General features: G+C 41.6%; 2 protein-coding genes across 11 annotated transcripts in view; one reads left to right on the forward strand and one right to left on the reverse strand.

The window, feature by feature from the left end:
- The window catches only part of FLT1 (fms related receptor tyrosine kinase 1), a 108,481-nt gene extending 98,208 nt beyond the window's left edge, over positions 1–10,273 (forward strand). For both annotated transcript variants that reach the window (XM_058828806.1, XM_058828811.1), the window contains exons 25-30: positions 694–793; positions 2,094–2,199; positions 2,286–2,416; positions 2,808–2,892; positions 3,708–3,799; positions 8,540–10,273. In XM_058828806.1, the coding sequence (XP_058684789.1) occupies positions 694–793; positions 2,094–2,199; positions 2,286–2,416; positions 2,808–2,892; positions 3,708–3,799; positions 8,540–8,744 (719 nt within the window). In that variant the 3' untranslated portion in view covers positions 8,745–10,273. The remainder of the gene's footprint in view (positions 1–693; positions 794–2,093; positions 2,200–2,285; positions 2,417–2,807; positions 2,893–3,707; positions 3,800–8,539) is intronic.
- PAN3 (poly(A) specific ribonuclease subunit PAN3) overlaps positions 1–17,607 on the reverse strand; it is a 103,268-nt gene that overhangs the window by 13,193 nt on the left and 72,468 nt on the right. For 4 of the 9 annotated variants that reach the window (XM_058828847.1, XM_058828883.1, XM_058828830.1 and 1 more), the window contains one exon: positions 11,657–14,610. The exons of 1 other annotated variant lie outside the window; for it this stretch is intronic. In XM_058828847.1, coding sequence (XP_058684830.1) covers positions 14,470–14,610 — 141 coding nt within the window. In that variant the 3' untranslated portion in view covers positions 11,657–14,469. Of the gene's footprint in view, positions 1–847; positions 884–11,656; positions 14,611–16,344; positions 16,483–17,607 lie in introns of those variants that run through there. 4 more of the 9 variants (XR_009276496.1, XM_058828876.1, XM_058828839.1 and 1 more) reach the window with 4 other exon arrangements.

Genomic DNA, 17,607 nt, shown 5'->3' on the forward strand with positions numbered 1-17,607 from the left:
TTAAATACATGTTGTTGGTCAGCCTGCCAACTCTTATGATTTTATGGTCAGCCTCATAATACCTGCTATTTTTTTCTTAAAGCTCTAGCTCCTTGAACCTGGTGACTCCCTGACTCTATGATAGGTCTTTTTTTTTACTTTCATTTTCTCTTTTCCTGATTTTTTTAGCCTACAGAAAAAAAACCAAAACAAAAATCCAAAGACCAACAATACAATCAGGCTGCATCTGAAAAACACAGAAAAGAGAAAAACAATGCAAATGTACTGTAATCTGATTTAAAACAATTTTTTCAATTTCTTCAAGGTGATTTTGGGCATTTGGGGTTTGTTAATAATGTGGTCATTAGAACCGAGAGTAGTCCAAAACAGCAGAAAGATCAGACTTGGCTTTTGAAGGGATAGTGTTCAGATCAAATTCATGAGAATTTTTTCTATTCAGCTCAGGAAAGCACCACTAATAGCTGTGGTCTTGATCTTGGCACCCCCTGCAAAGACTGGGGCTTGGAGCAGGACCAGCAGCAATTCCCTGCCTCTGGCAGCCTGCAGGGCCAGACCCTGCTGGGGGGGCAGCCCCTGACCCCCAGCTCTGCAACCTGGTGATGCACAGCCCAAGCGGTTGAGGGACATCCACAGGGCCACAGCGAGGTCACAGGTACTCAAGGCATGTATCTATTCTCCCAATGTCACCTCCAGGTGCCTCTCCTTACCCCGGAGTCCAAATAGACGAGGATTTCTGCAGCAGGCTGAAGGAAGGCACAAGAATGCGAGCCCCAGAGCAAGCGACCGAGGAGATGTAAGTTGCCTTTGCTTCCCTTGTGTGCCACTGCCCTCCTGGGCTGCCCTGCAGATGATGTTCCAGTCTCTAAAAGTACCCTGTGCCAGCCTAAGGAAAAAAAACCCAATCCTGCATCGGTATCTTCTTGTGCACCCCCCACCCTGGCCCCTGGCTCCCCCATAGGGTAGGAGAGGGGAGGGGGGCAACAAGGACCTGAGCCCAGTGCACCACCAGGGCTGTGCTCTGAGGAGAGCTGAGCAGTGAGAAGGAGGAGGAGGAGGAGGAAGGTCATTCATTCCTTGCCAGGTTTAATATTTACCGACACGCACACAGATAAGTGCTGGAGGAATGTGGCTTTGTTAACATCATCTTGACTTAGGAAGTGACAGTGGAGGCTTCCTCGCAATCTCTTGGGTAACACGGGCCCACCCTTTCCTGTGCACCATGTCTGATGGCAGAGGAAGGTGACAGGGACCCACAGCCTCCCTGCCCGGGTTGTCTGAGTCCTTCCACCGCCACTCCCCACTCCCCTACTTCCAGGTGCAGTCTCAACACCTCTTTGGAGACCAAGGTGGGTCAGGACAGAGCAGCTTGCCTGGGAAGGCACATGCAGCACACTGAATGTTCACCCTGTGACACAAATAATTGAGGACCATGAACATGTCCAGGGTATTTTACCTCTGCAGGCAAAATCAAGTACGTGTGGGTGTCTTGGTGCCTCCCCGAGTGCTATGTCATGACTCTAAATAGCAACACTTACCAAAAAATAGTTCTAGCAGAAGAAAAGGATGCAAGCCAGCCATGCCTATCTGGGAGTATTGCCCACTGACTAATTTTATTATCCTAGTGACAGTAGATAAGAGCTTTTTTTTTTTTTTTTTCTCTTCCACATATTTTATTGCAGGAAGGAAAGCTCGGCTCAACCAATACAAGGAAGTGACACATCCATATAAGTCATCTTTGGATGCCTTTAGGATACCTTAACCTAAACATTGTCAGTTAATAGATGTTTAATACAAAGGTTTAATGCTTAATTGGGAATGAAATAAAGGAAGTATGACTGGTTGGCTGAATTATCCTTTTGATGTGGTCTTCTGGGGTGTTGCAGGAAGGTTTTCTTTTTTTGTGGAAAGTTTACTGCTTCACTTTTAGGAAGAAGCCTCGATGGCATTAGAGAGAATCTTTGTAAAACCAAGCAAATTGAGGAGTTAGTTATCTCTGTCTGTCTATCGATGACAAGCTGTCAAAGACTGCACTGCCTGAGATCAAACAGAGCTGTAACCTCCACCATGTGCTCACTTTGCTGTTGTCCTCACAGTTACCAAATCATGCTGGACTGCTGGCAGAGCAATCCCAACGACAGGCCACGGTTCTCTGAGCTGGTGAAAAGGCTGGGTGACCTGCTGCAAGCAAATGTCCAGCAGGTATTAATGTCACAACCACGTGCTGTCACCAAAGCAGGGGCAACGTGGACCCAGGAATAATGCTTTCATTTCTTGTGTGCATTTAGGAAGGTAAAGACTACATACCCCTCAGCACAATATTTACAACAGAAAGTGGGTCTCCCCCTGCATCTGATCCTTTGTGCAACGAAAGATTTCCTGCCACAAGCTCAAGTTGTGGAAGCACTGAAAATGTCAGGTGAGATAACCAAGATTAAGACTGTTTGTTGTGGGGGGTAGCTCATTGCATAGCCAAGTTTGGAACTGGGTGGGAGAAAACAGAGACAGCCCACAGGTGCCCTGAGTGTCCCAGCAGTTGCCAAGTCACCCACTGCTGTGGCTCTTGGGAGTGCCCTTTCTCAGGACTTGCAAGTCACAGGTCTCAGGCCCTGCCTGTAAGAGGCACAGCTGTGTGCATCCCGGGACTGGCGGGTGAGATTTGGGTGTGGCCTGGTTAACTAGTCCCTTTTGTATGACCTACCTGGAAGACCTACCGGGAATTGCCTAAAGAAACAGAGAAATACCCAACACTTCCTGTCTGTGCACTTCACACTCTCACCAAAAATTGTCCTGCTTCTCTTGTTGAACAGATACATAAACACCTTCAAAATAAACCCCCCCCAGCGCATAAAGACATTTGAAGAGCTTCCCATCAAGGAAACGCTTGTATTTAATGTAAGTGACTCCTGGGCCAAATGATATGCCGTGTATTTCTTTTTATTTATGTATGTGATAGATTTATACAGGGATAATCAGGACAGGGGGTTAAGTGCCTTGTCAGCTCTGATACAAGGTGCAGGATTAGCTGTACTTGCAACAAGAGGTTATCCCACTGCCCTGCAAATTGGGGTCAGAGATTCTTGCTGGTCATGTCATAGGCTGCAAACACTCCTTCCCTGACAAGAAGTGATCAGTTCCAGTAGGTATAGCTGCCCGAGTCCCCCCTGAATCCCACTGGTATGGGAGAGACACTTAAAATCCCTTGGATATGACTTCCATCTGAATAGTACTGCACAAAGGAGGACTGTGAGTCCTTTTTCCATCAGAAGTCTCTGGTAGGAACAAGTCCTGTTATCAGATGGACAAGCTGTCTAACAATGGGACACACACTCAATCCTGGTAGGGACAGGCATAGGCAAGAGCCTGGGACCCAATAGAATGCATTAAGCAGCAGGAGGTGGGAAAGGTACAGTTGTCCTCACAGGGTTGGTGGCTGGCCAGAGCCTCAGATTGCGTGTAGACACTTTCCTTCTAGCACCCAAGATCTGCATTAACATTACCTGTCTGCTGCACCCCAAGGCATGGGTGGTTTGAAAAGGCACCATTAAATATCTGTGCACTGCAGCACCTCCAGCAGCACAGAGATGCTGTCTCCTAGAGCTGTCTCAGTATCCATGCCCAGAAGGATGCTGGAAATCAGACCAAAGAGGAACTGAGTCCTTTGTAAAGTACAGTTAACACCTAACAGGACTGCATCTTTTTTGTTGAAGGATTATCAAGCAGACAGTGGGATGGTGCTGGCTCCAGAGGAACTGAAGCGCTTCACATGGACAGGCAGCAAGCAGAAAAGGACATTCTTTGGGTCTGTATTTTACGTTCCCTTCCTCTCAGGTTTTAGATGGCAAAGGAGAAGCCAAGGTCCTTGTGCTAAATCATGCCTTGTGAAAGTAGCTGAGGTGTCCCCACTCCCTGCAAGTACTCTTGCTGAGGTATGTCCTGCTTGGTTGAATCAGCAGTCAATCATTTTCCACACCTATGCCTTTGAGGAAGCAAATAACCCTCAACCCCTTCAATGCACATCAGCAACATGATTTATTAGCTCTTACTGATCCACCTAATGCTCAATTTAATGCCAGAGTGTCAGAGAGTACTGAACTAAGGTAGGAGGCAGGTAACTGTAGGAAACCAGCCCTTTATAATAGGGGATGAGGAACGTGTGGCTGTGAAGGATTTGCAGTTATTTCTGCAAGTCCCAAGGGCACCCCAGCTGGGACAAGGCCCTCTGTACTTGTTTTTGCCCTTCTTTTCCATGACTCAGCTAAGCACGGCCCATTTAACACCCATGGGCTCAGGATGCTAAAGTGGCAACTTTACAATAGATGGATGTGAGGGCCTCACTTCTCTTCCTGCCTTTAAGCACTTGAATATATTGGCCATCTTCCTCCACCTAATTCCTGACAGCTGCCCAAGCAGGGAACTAGGGCTGCTCTAAGAAATGAGTTGCACTGACATGAACTCCCTGTAAATGGGAAGTGTTTATTTTCTCAATGCCGGCGCTGTATCAGTTCCCAGCCGCTGGCAGTGTCCTGGTTTCAGCTCACTGCTCCCAGCCAGCCCGGAGACTGTCCAGACCCAACCCATCGTTCATCTCATGCTGGCAGGAGGTCAAGGCCAGCCTGCCATCCTGCCGGTGCCAAACTTGTCAGTGCCTTGCACTTGGGCAGGCTGGGAGGTGTAGCATTGTCTCAGAGAACAATCAGAGCCGGCTGAAACGTGCAGTCAAGGCAGAGAGGACTCGCTTCACAAAAAATTCCACTGACTTAGAGGGCGTTGGTTGAAGGCACAGAAATACGTGTAGGAGAGCGCACACACTCACAGGGCTGGAAAGCACAGCCTGGGTAAATGTGCTGCTGGCAGCAGCCTGCAGTGGAGCGCTGCTCATGCATGGCAAAGCCAGGGCAACACAAACCACTCCGAACAAATGCTGGGAAACCCTTTCTCCTGCCTTGACCTTTCAGAAAATAGGCTCCTGAGCAGTTTTATGGTACTCCAGCTCTGTTGCAGCATGCTGTCATTGGAGGAGCCAGGGGGAGCTTGGAGTGTATGTGGATATTACAAGTTCCAAAGAATGCAATGTTCTCTCCTAGAAGTGGTTTAAATCTTTTTTTCTGTGTGTATTTCTGAAGGCTGCTGTCAGCCACACAGACAACATGGCATCCTCCCCAAATTAAATTTATGAAATGCCTTTTTCTTTGCATGGCACAGAATGCATGGAGCGTGTCCCAAGCATCCCTCTGGCAGTGCTTTAAGGGGCACTTTCAAATGCAGAAGGAAAAGCAATGCTTGGATTAGAAAAAAAAAAAACAACTGAACAGTGGCTGCAAGAACATAAATCCTTGGGAGAACAGAGCAGTTGACTGAGATCATACAAGGTCATCTGGCCTGCAAGCTAAACAAGTGGTACTGCAGCACTGTGCCAAAAAGCACTCATGGATGCGAATGCAGGCAGTGACCCTTCAGTCTGCACATATTCCTAAAAGTGGTAGCATCTTAGCTAAGCATCCTTCACTTTAAATTAATTGGGGCAGTAAATAAATACCCCTAAAATTTGTACTGAGCAAGGTGGAGCCTGGAGGGGTTTGAGCCACAGAAACTGATCTAAGCAGATGATCCTGCTTCTTCCCTTGCATTGCAGGCATCCTGCTCTGCATTCCTGTGCTCACTCTTGTGCTGACATTTCAGCTTGGCTATTCTGCAGGGAGCTGATTCAGGTTGCCAAACTGTCAGAACAGTTTCTGAGTGAGCAGTAGTAGCTCACTGTCAGGGCAGCTTTCCAGCTTCCAGGCTGCGGAAGGGTTTCACCTCCCTATGGCAGCAGCATACCTATGGTTAGATCCCTTTGCTGTAAGAAAGCATTGGAAGATTCAGACTGGGCAGAGCTGAAGAACTGCATAGTGTGTCAGAAGTCAAACACAAAGCACCCTACCTGTCTCCAGAAGCACACCCGAGGTTTGTTGCAGAGGAAACTGATCAGTTGAGTGCAGGAGAGAGCCAGCATGTACAGTAGTGCTTGCTCAGTGTGACCAAGCCAAGAGCCAGGCCCAGGGCAGAGCAGGGAGCCAGCCTGACAGCGCAGGGGTACCCCACTGATCCTGGTGAGGTACCTCCTCTTGGGCTTCCACTTCTCCTGCCTAGGGAAAGGCACTAATGCTAAAGCTCACTCTTGGTTTCACTACAGGAAAGAGAATCAGCCCAAACCATGGTGAGCCCCTTAGGCCCAGGTAGTGGACAGGAGCATGAAATAGAAATGCTTGCAACATGTCTTGGACTTGCTAATGCCACTGAGACAAAAAACAGTATTTTGAACAGCAGGAAGTTTTTCCTAGTATAAGACCTCAGGTAAAGAGACCCTGGTAGAAAGCTCTGGGGACAATTTTCTGAGCTGTGCTCCTTTGCAAGTGGAAAGGATCCCAACTGCAACCCTTTTCTAGCTTTTCAATATTGGTGAAAAAACCCAAGTAAGCCAAAATCCTTGGGCTGAGTCAAACCCTTGAGCCAGTGTAAATTGCAAAGCCAGAAAAACAACAAGAATTCTACCTCCTGTGAGCTGGAACAAGCATCTCAAGAGCTGCAGCCAGTTTCTAACCTCGAACTGGTCCTGAACATGGCAGGAAACCAGCAGCCATTTCCTCCAACAAACAATCCCAATTAAAGACCAACTAAACAGAGTTTCCAATTTACATTCTTAGATTGGCAAGAAGAGTCCACAGCTAGAGAAGCCTTTACTGACTATAAACTCATTCTCAAAATGAAGCCTGACTACAGATTCCAAAACCCCATGAGCTTCCTCAAAGTTCTTTGTGGGAATTGCATGCCCAGGTACAGCAGTGCACTCCAGGTAAAATTAATAGATGCAGCTCTACTGGTATAAAAGTTTATTAAAGCAGAAGCCAAGTCTAGCTCACAAGAAAAATCTCATGATGCAAAAGCCTGATGATGATGGAAGGATGAAAGCATGACAGCTCTTAGGCTCATGACTTGTCATGCACACTCCACATTTGCCAGCTCCCAAAGACTCACAATTACAATGTAAATCACAGAGGCATTTCTCTTTAAACCCATCACAAATAGTCCATTGCATCTGTGACTAACCTTGTCATAGTTACGGAATTTATCCCAAGGCAATTACTTCTCCATCTGCCAACAGATGCAATATAAAAATATGGGATGCATCTGCAATCCTCATCACAAGGGCTCCTCCTCATGAAGTCCATTAATCTACTAATAAATGTAAAGGGGTGGTCTTCTTAGGGAGACCTTCCAATTTCCTATGGTAGGACAGAAGACAGAGACCACACTCCTTAAAAAACCACACAGGTTGTGAGTTAAGAATTTGAGAAACTGTGACATCTAAGAGGAACTTGTAATCACCAATGGTCCTGTGCTACTGTTTCTGTAGTTTGACTTAGAGACCTAACAGTGCAAAATGAAATGAAAAGCAAAACCCTGGGCTCTGCAAGCCTCAACAGACGCTCTGTCTTCTCTGGCATTCAAGACTAGGGCTGCCAATGTTTCTGACCTTATAAATGAAGAGGAGTGGATTGTCCATGAACTTATAAAAAGACAGGAGAGGAAATCTAATTTTAGACACTGTGGTCCAACACATTTACTTTAGGATTTCACATGTAAACAATGATGGAAAAATGCTCTGGCTTGTCCTTTTGTCTACAGATAAATCTTTGGAATCCAAGTTCAATGGTGTGAAAATTCTCTTTGCCCCTAATTTTCTTCATTATTGAAAGAGCCCTTTCTGATGTCTTTCTGAGATCTTGAATGTGGGTGAGAAAGTGCCATAAGGCAAACAGTGCCTTTAAAAGTGGCTTTGCTGAGAAGATATTAAACTCCTCTTTGTAAAGGACATCTTATAAAAGGCAGCCTACAGGATAACTCGTCCTTTTATGGGAGAGAAAAACTCTAATTCAAACCAGCAGTTCATGGCAGTTGCCAAAAGAAGCCAAAAAAGAGGAGATAGCCAGACCTCATGCCCTTCCTCATACACATCAGCCATTTCTATTAGAAATTCATCCCACCATTAGGTTTGGGAACAATTGCATTAGTAGTTTTCTACTTTTGCCTCAAGGCTTGAGGCCTTGCATCACTTCACTCCTGCTCAAAAACCCCTTTTCCCTTAGGAAGAAACATTTAGGTGTGGGGATACACTGCCTCAGCAGAGCTGCCAGACACTGCCCACTACTTCACCCTGCAATAAAGTTTCACTCCCCAACACATGCCACAAATGAGCATTAGAGCTTAGGCTGGACAGTCAAGTACTCCCCACAAGCAAAGAGACTGATACAATGAACCTTTAACAGTGACAGTTCACTCACAGCACCTCTTTTCTAAGGGGGACTCACAGGGAACACGGGAGGGCTCCTTCATTCCTCTGTTCTGCACTCCCATTGAGCAAGTCCATCTGCATCAGTGCCCTTCCCACCACAGGAGAATAAACAAAGCTGCTTCTTGTGATGTGGCTTTGCTCAAGTCACTAAAACAAAAACCTTTATGTGTTAAGAAAGCTCACAATGACACTGCTCCATTACAGCGTTAAAGGTGCCAGCAGGAGCAAGGAGTCAGTGCTTTCCGGAATAACCAAGCCAAGAAGCTTCTGCAGTTTCAGCTGTGACCAGCTCAGTGACTCCAAGCGAAGATACACCTGTGGTTATGCGATGCTGGAGAAAATGCATGCCAGCCGTTCTCCTCCTCCTGACTACAATTCTGTTGTCCATTATTCTCAGCCACCAGTTTAAGTACTCCTAGGCCAAGATCTAAACACACAGGTTCTTATGAAACACTGTCAGTTTAAAAACTCTGACACAAATAATTTTAACTATTATAAAACTTAAAAAGTTATCACTGGCTTAATCCCAGTGATCTTTTCTACAGACTGCAGCACATGTACTCAACATACAGCAAAATATTATTGCTTAAACCTTGACTTTCCCAAATGCTCAACACATATAGCTTTTGCTAAAAATGCCAAGTGCTTCTGCATCCAGGAAAACCTGGCAGGTCGTTATTACAGCCTCTGCTCAGACTCGGGTCACTTCTGTCCTGACTGGGAGAGGCAGCTGGGAGCCCTAGAGAGCCAGGAACCTACACCAGGCACTGAGGTATCTGCACCCTATTGCTGGGGTATGTGCTGTGCTGGAAAATAAAGAAGCCTTCAAGAAGATAGAAACTAGAAAGAGACCACAAACTTTATTTTTAATGAAAATGACATGGAGAAACTTGTGGGAAGGCTGATGCTCTGGGGAAGCTGAATAAGTTAATTGGGGATGGGGCATTATATGGACCTTGCTGCTCCAGATGGCAGACACAGTAGGGAGCCTTGCAAGGCAAGAATTTAAAATGTGTTGCTAAACACAATTGGCAAGGATAGAGGAGAACTAAGACCATATCCAGGGCTGTAACAACAGGGAATACATATCAATTCAGTTTGGACAATCCTGCTGAAATCAAGTAAATATTGAAGTTTTGCACTTTGTCAGTAAACCAACATGCACACACTGGAACCAAACCACAAGGTAGCTAGATAAAAGCCAAGCTCTGTCCACAAAACCTGATGGACCTTCTAACACTGCACTGATTTTATTTATGTCTGCAAAGACAGGATAACTACTAGACATCACATACTTTTAATTGATCACTAGAGAGTTTGAAGAGATTAGTTAGAAATTACAAGACAATCTGTAAAGTTAGGGCAGCTTTTCTATGAAGACACCAAAATTTCTGTTAAGTTACCAGTACGTACAGGAATAAAAATGTATTAACTCAAATGCTACATGTTATATGATCTCTTGATCTCTCAGAATTCAGCTAAAGAGCCGTGAATGTAACCCACTAACAGACTTTAAGGCAAATGACCTGTTGCATATTTACAAATAAAAACTATCTTTGACATTCAAGCAAAATAAATATGTACCATTACTTCTGAGCTAAGCATCTCTGCACAAGAGATCATCAGTTTTAAGTATCTATTGCACTGTCTCTTGCTGGTAAAGTAATATTTGACCTTGATCAAAACAAAAGTTTCAGAACTGTTTTCTTACTAGAATTGAGCAAGGAGAGTTACAGAATTATGCATCTCAAAGGACATATTTGCACAGTGTAAATATATAAATAGGCTTTTGTGCATAAATATTTAAGAAAACTGTACTACAAAGATTACTTTTATATGAATCCCAAGTGTCTTCAAATGTGAATAACTACTATTTTGTCTTGCATTTTCTCTCTTTATATAATGTATTTGACTGCTAAATTCATATAATAAAGTTTGCTTTTTAAAAAAAAAAAAAAAATCAGAGTTCTGCCAGTGTCAAAGTCTGCTGTGGCACACAAGTCAGCACTGGGTGGTGCAAACATCTGGTACATATCCATCCCACAAGCTGATTTTGTGAGCAAAGGAGAACATGGAATAATCACACAGAAGGCACACTTCTTGCACAGCAAAGCAGACACAGTGACAGACATCTGTCACTGCTCCCTGTGTGGGTGACATCCCCTAGGTTCAGCATATTTAGGAAGTGCTTACTGCTGTCTGGAGACAAAAATTCAAACTCGGCTTCTGGGAGAGGCAAGGTTTCATGGTGATAGAAGACAAAGCAGCATATGGAGAAACATCCACCCAACCACCCACCATTCCTGGCTCCTTCAGCAGCTAGAAGATGCACACCAGACAAAAGGAGAGCAAACAGAGCTAAGGTGTCCCCAGAAATGCCTGTTCTGAAGCTGCTGTGACAGGCAGGCAGCACCTTAGTCCTGGGTGGAGACTCTTCTTCAGAGAACCCCTACATCCCCACCCCATCCGTCTGAAGCTGGGGATGCTGCCTCCACAGAGACAGTCAATCAAGTGCTCTCTGCTAAACAGCATTTGATCATCTGAGGGGCTCTCCAAGTGCTGGAAGGAAACAGAGATCAAACTTTTTCTGGGCAAGCAGAACACAATGGGATCATCAACTGCTGCAGGAGTTGTGTAGTTGTTGCTGCACATTACCAAGGAGGAGGAAACTGGAGACTGGGTATGTGCATCAATCAAACTTATTGCAGCTTATATAATAACATTCCTAAAACACTGCAATTTCAGCTATAATGACTCCTTGTTAATTATGTGCAGGGACTATTGACAATTCACAACATATTACTCAAAATTACATCTTCCATAAGCATGGTCAGCACTGGATGGATATAGGCGACTTTATCCTACCAGCAGATCATCTAACCTTTGTTGGCTAAAAATACAGAAAAAGAATTTTAGGAAATGAAGTTATTGTGACTTCATGTGCAAATTCTCAGAGAAATTAACACACTTTGATACTGAGCAAAAAAAGCTCAGAAAACATGGAAGAAAGGGTACTTGAGTTTTCAAAATTAGACCTTATCAAGTAAAGCAGACTTAATCAAACTGAAGCAGATGGGATTGGATTTAGGAATTACAGAAATATGCATTAATACAATTCTAGTGAACAGTATCTCTCAGTTTTAGGACATCTGATACAATCTAAGTGGCAAGCATTAAACACAATTTGTGACTCCTGTTTGTTGAAACTCTGCACTGAAGACAGAATGAATACAAAAGAAGTACGAGACAGAATGAAATAAAATTCCTGCACCAAAGCTGAAAAGCCCTGGGATCCAACTTCAGAACTTCACATCGTCAAAATAAGGCCACGTTACTTCTGGTATTCTTTATTAAAAATACTGCTGTACACATGAACAATGAAAACAGGATTAAAGATGAGTAACACATACTGGGATCATGACATTAGAACTTAACATACTGGTGCTTTTTAGGGGAAGCAGTTGACACCTGAATTACTGAAACAAGGGCAAATCAAAAATACATAGGTACCCTCAACAAAATATTTACAATATAGTAAATACAGCAACAGAATTTAAAACAGGTACAAAAATTAAAATGACCAACATCAGATGATTTCAAAGGTTGTCCCTTCTGTGCTTTTAGCTGTAAAAAATAGGAAGGTCAGAAATAAATTTCCCATCTGGGAGGGCATGTCCTGGTGACTCTTCTTTTAAATACAGATACACTGTTCTTCCTATGAATGGATCAAACTACAACTTTAGGACAACCTTCTAAATGGAATTAAAGTGGGGTAGAAGGGCTCTCCCCAAAAAAACACCCAAGCTGAACTTCAGACTGTTCAAATCATTCCCAAATACAGACCAAATAAAATAAATAGAAAACAAAACTCAACTTCTTTTTAATTTTATGTATTACCTGACACCAAATATTTTCTGGCTGACATTATGTATGAAAACTTATTAGCTGTCTACCTTTTTATTTTTAAACCAAGTCCTGAGGTTACTAGGGGCTGAAGCAAACTGACATTATGCAAATACACACAGGTTTGCAATTTAGACATGTCTTGCAGAGGGTGTGCTGGTCTAAAAAGGATGAGAATTCAAGCCCTATTTTACCCCTGCCTTACACTTCCACAAAATATTGGTCCACAAATTAAATTTTCAAAGGTTCCCAAACCCCACAACTGAACAGATGATCCCCTTTCATTTTCAAAGAAAACAATACTGGAAAAAACCTCAGCCCGCTTATAAATTAAGCATTCCACATTTCTTCTAGAATACAAGTACTTCTTTTTTTTGTACAAAAGAATTACAATATGATTTGTCAAAAAACATAGAAAAGACAGCTGCTCTTCCTCAAATACATGAGCTAATGATAAAAGACTGTTCTGCATGTTCACTTTTCGAAGTTCCTGTTCCTTTTATATTAAAAAGAACATTCTGGCAACTGTTATCGTTTGAATATTAAACATTATGTTCCTTTTAAAATTGCAACAATAATTGATTTTTAAACTCAACAACTGATGCTATCTAATGTGGATTCAACCACATCTTCTAAAATGTGTAAAGCATGTCCCTAGTCTTCAAAGCTTTCGATGTGAAGAGAGTTGCTTTTTTCTTGATGCAAGTCTCAAGGCGGAGAATCATTTTAAAGCTTATAAAAGTGGACAGAGAAATATTAAAAACTTCTCTGAAAACTACAAATATTGAGAATTATTAAAATTGATGTCAGTAACATCAGTTGCAAGTGCTTAGAGTCTGTCCTGACCTTTTGAGTTTCCACATTTTCTTCATGGTGAGCACCCAGTGCTATTAAAACATTCAGTGCTGGGAAAGGATAGATACAGTCTTCACTACTGCTTTAAGAAAGAAAATTCCTACATATTTGGCAGTCTTCAGTATCAAAGTGTAGGTGTTAACTAGAAATCCCATGAATACCCAAGTTTGGAGACAATTGCATGTCCAAAAATTAGAAAGGTAATTGAGGAGCAAAATTCCAGACTTTTGAGACTGAATTACTTCAGGAATATTCATGTGTTGAGTATTAGCAAAAGTAATATTACTTTGGGCTAAGCAGTGACTGCAAAGGCACAGCAGATCATTATCCCTCCAGATTCAGGCCGTAAAACTTGAAAAGCTCTTGATGCCAGACAACTGCTGTGTTTAGTTAATCTTCTTTTAACAGTGTCTTTGTATCTGTATCCAGTGTAGCGTACCATAATAAAGCTGTGGTTCAAAGAACAGAACTTTATACAAAAATTATACTGTAAATAACCTAAAGTAATACACTCCTGAAACTTCAGGCATTTAAACAACTTCTTTAAAAAAAAAAATCTATTAAAAAAATTGCATAAATGTAAATGCTTCTGACTACCAGGAAAATGTACAAACAGTTTTTAAAAGGCGCTGGTTGTGTTTAGAGCAAGTTTGATATGCTCCTTAAATTAAAGATGTTTCCCATTATGCTGTTTTCGTCACTCCGCTTAGACAAAGTTTAAATCAAATGACAGGGGACTTACTTTCCTTTTTAGTCAATTCACCAATACTTCACTTGACTGGTTTTTAAAAGTTGCTTCTTCTCACATTTCTTTGAGCTAACAGTGGGTGGCATACAGAGCTTGCATACAACACACTTTTACAGAGGTTATGAACTAAACGGTCATTAATAGAACACAATTTCTATTAAATTATTTACCTGGTCCTTTATGCTATTCTGGGTGCAAATAATATCAAAAATGAATAAATTTTGCTATATCCTCAGTGACAAAAATGTATCCCAGAAATGTCCTTGCAAAGAGTTTCCCTTAAGTATACAATGTGGCAAAACTTCAGAGATCAGAAAAGTCTTAAAAAAATTAAAATTAGTGCATATACAAGTGGAAAAAATAAAAGTAGGAACATCATGCACCTGATGTGTTCCTTAATCTAAAATAAATTCTTCACAGATAAAGCCTCCAATGGCAGCCTTAGCTCTAGGATAAGTGAAACATTCTTCCCTTCAAGTAACAGTGTACCTGACTGAAGTGCAAGCAGCTTTGCTCATCTCCTGTTTGTTTCCCAAATGTGAAATGAGATGACAACAACAATTCAGCTGTAGTGCAATTTGCTATAGGTTAAGTTCCTCAGCAATGTCCTGCATGCTTTCAGCAAATACTACAACTGACCATTTGCGGCTGCAATCAGTTCTTGAAAAGTATTTTCAAAGCAGCGTTTTAAATCGCTGTAAGTTACCACAAGTACACTCTTCTCATCTCTGGAAATGAGGCTTATTTTTTCTGGCACACCAGCATCTAACTGTAACAAGAATGCAAAAGATAAAATAAAAGAAGTGTGAAAGAAATGGCAAAACATTTCCCCAACAACAAAAGCAATCAATTTCTTGGCAAGCACATTGTTATGGTGCAGTTCAAATCTGCTAACAGGACACAAAGGAAGGATCTGAATCGCACCACAACAACGTCCTTGCCAAAAAATCGAGACATTTTGGTCTTAACCTGACAGACATTCCAGACCTTGGGACTAGATTACCATTGTTTCCTTCCCTTTCCACAAAGCTAATAATCCTCCAATGCTATACTTCCCTGTGTAAAAAGCCTGACAAAATTTTAATGTACTTCCTGAAGAACAAAACTAAATTTGACATTACAATTGCACATACTATTCACAAGCCTAAACAAAGGGCAGGTAATTTACTTCTTGTGCACTCAGAAATGAGATAATGGATAGATCAGCCCCAGGTAGCATGGAAACTGGTAGAAACCCACACCTCACATTTTTGCAAGTACTGGAAACAAACTAGTTCCTATAGTTCCTAAGATGAGTTCAAACATTCTACATTTCATCCCTTAGAAAGAAAAAAATTACTTTGGTATAATCCATAACCCAATACATAATTAGGGGTTGAAGATCAACATTTGTTCCACATTTCTTTTCATAGTTTGTTCTAACTTCTCAAATTCAATATGGACTTTATTTTTATATACCATTAGATCCTCATTTCTAACAGAAGAATATCCTGCTTTATGTGCCTAAGTCCACTATAACTGTTTCTTATGTTCTCACTTTGCAAGAAATGTTCATTAATAGAGGACTGTCAGACTCTCTTATTATGCAGAACATTTGTTTGTTTTAGTCAATACTTTGATAGTTCCACCACAGTCTCTTTCTTATTCCAATACAAAAGGTGGGGCAGAGACAAGTGAGATATGACACTACCAATCCATTCTTTGGAAATACAACCCCAGCAGGTTTAAATATATGTATTATAATATTGTACTGAATAGAAAAACGATTAAATTTGTCACAGAGATGTTCCACTAGCTGCTGTCTGGAGCAACACAAGTTAGAAATTTCTTGCATTTCTCTTCTAAAGTAATGCTTTGAGCGTAACCTTAAAAGCTGGAACCTCCACATTTTAAAGCTGCTGCTTTGTGAATGGTTTCAGAAGGACAAAAGCAAGCCAATTAGCTTCTAATTTTTATAGGGTAAGGTAAAACCATCAGTGTTTTTCAACATCCATTACAAAATACTATCACTATTGAGGTGTTTGTGAAATATTGTCCACTGTTCATTGCCATTAGCATCATACAACAAATCAATTAATTATCTTAATTAATGTAGGACATGGAAGATCTGTACTAAGAAAGCCACACTGCTAATTAGAAACATCAATATTTATGGCTTTTTTTCTCTTCTTCTGAGGAGGCATAAATCAGTACTCTCAGCTGAAAAGATGCTCAAAACACCACATTGAAAAGGAAGGTTTGTTGGTTTTGTTTTCCTGAACAACAGAATAGCTTTCATTCAAAAGGAATGCTTTTTGCAAGTACCAGTGAAGGCAATATAACTTCTACTAGTACTTTCTATAGTTTCTGAAGTGCTTTTTAGAGTGTATTTCCAAAGTAGAGTTCTGTAAGCCTTACATTTTTTGTGTGCTGAGCCCACAACCACAGAAGAGAAGAGCCTCTGTTTAAAAAGGTAAGCCATGAACATTTATAGAACAAGGCATTCTTTGATATTGTCTCTTACCTGACCTATGAATTCAGGACTGTCCCCTCTTGCTACAGTACTGTATGAGTCACTGCTTTCAAATCATGATGGCATTTCAATGCCTACTTGAATGTCAACATGCTTTCTTTTTGATTTAGCCTCAATCCCTTTAATGTCCTTTTTAAAGTGATTACAGACACCAACCAGAAAGATAAAAAGGAGGTTAAAAAATGCACAGCAGTGGTCTAATAGGAGGTTAGAAACCCTGACAATTTTAGAAAAAGATTTAACTGTACAGTTATTACACGTCAAAGGATCTGAACATATTCCACTTTTTTTGGAGGAGAAAGCTGGCTAACCTAGTCCTAGAAAAGAAAATACTGGGCACTAAAACTGTGTATTGTCAGTGTCTGCATCATCATTCTCTACAGGGCAAGTGAAATTACCAAGCAGCTACAAAAACATCAACAAAAAAAGTTGCAGCATCTTAGTCACCCAGGAATTACTGAAGTTTGGCAAAACAATGTAAAATAAGTTGAAAGCTGATCTACCAATAAAAAAAATAATCAGCTCACATACTTGTTAATTTATGGAGCAAGACAAGTTCTTCATCTACTGAAGATCTTGTGGTGTTTCACACATCTCCTGCTATTAATCATGAGAGCGCTTAGATAAAATTCTGCTACTGGTGCAGCTCTTAGAAAACTGCAAATAGCTTTGTTAAGTCAACCTTGGAAAATAAGTGGCTGGAGAGGCTAGGGAAGTTATTATAGAAGCAGACTTAAAATGTTAAGTCACAGAAATGTTCCAGCACTGTCCTAGATGGCAAGGATTATGCACAAACTTCTGTTGCAGTTTCCCTCCTGTCTCCTACTCGAGCCAGCACAGTTTAGGAATGTATCTTGCCTTATGACCATCCTTTGTGATAACTATCAGCAGAAGCCTCCCCCAGTTAAAGGAGTATTATGGATCCTTTATGCTGTGTTGAAAGACCAGAGTAGCATAAAGGGACCAGCATTGCTTATCCACAGTAATCAATGCATTCTAGGATGAAAAGTTAATACTGTATCTCACACTATATTAACAAATTTTTAATAGTCATGTACTAATTTTATTTAAAATATCCATATATGTTGGAATATTAGCTTAGTGAATACATGGTTTTAATGCAAAAAATGGGGAAAATAACCACCAGCTAAACCAACGGCATCAACCTTCCAATGCCAACTTGCTTTGCAGTGGAATACTCTTTTAAAGAAAGCTAACCCAAACAAATGTTTAAAAGCTAACCGAAGTACAGTG

This window comes from Poecile atricapillus, chromosome 1 (genome assembly GCF_030490865.1).
Source record: "Poecile atricapillus isolate bPoeAtr1 chromosome 1, bPoeAtr1.hap1, whole genome shotgun sequence".
NCBI lineage: Eukaryota > Metazoa > Chordata > Aves > Passeriformes > Paridae > Poecile > Poecile atricapillus.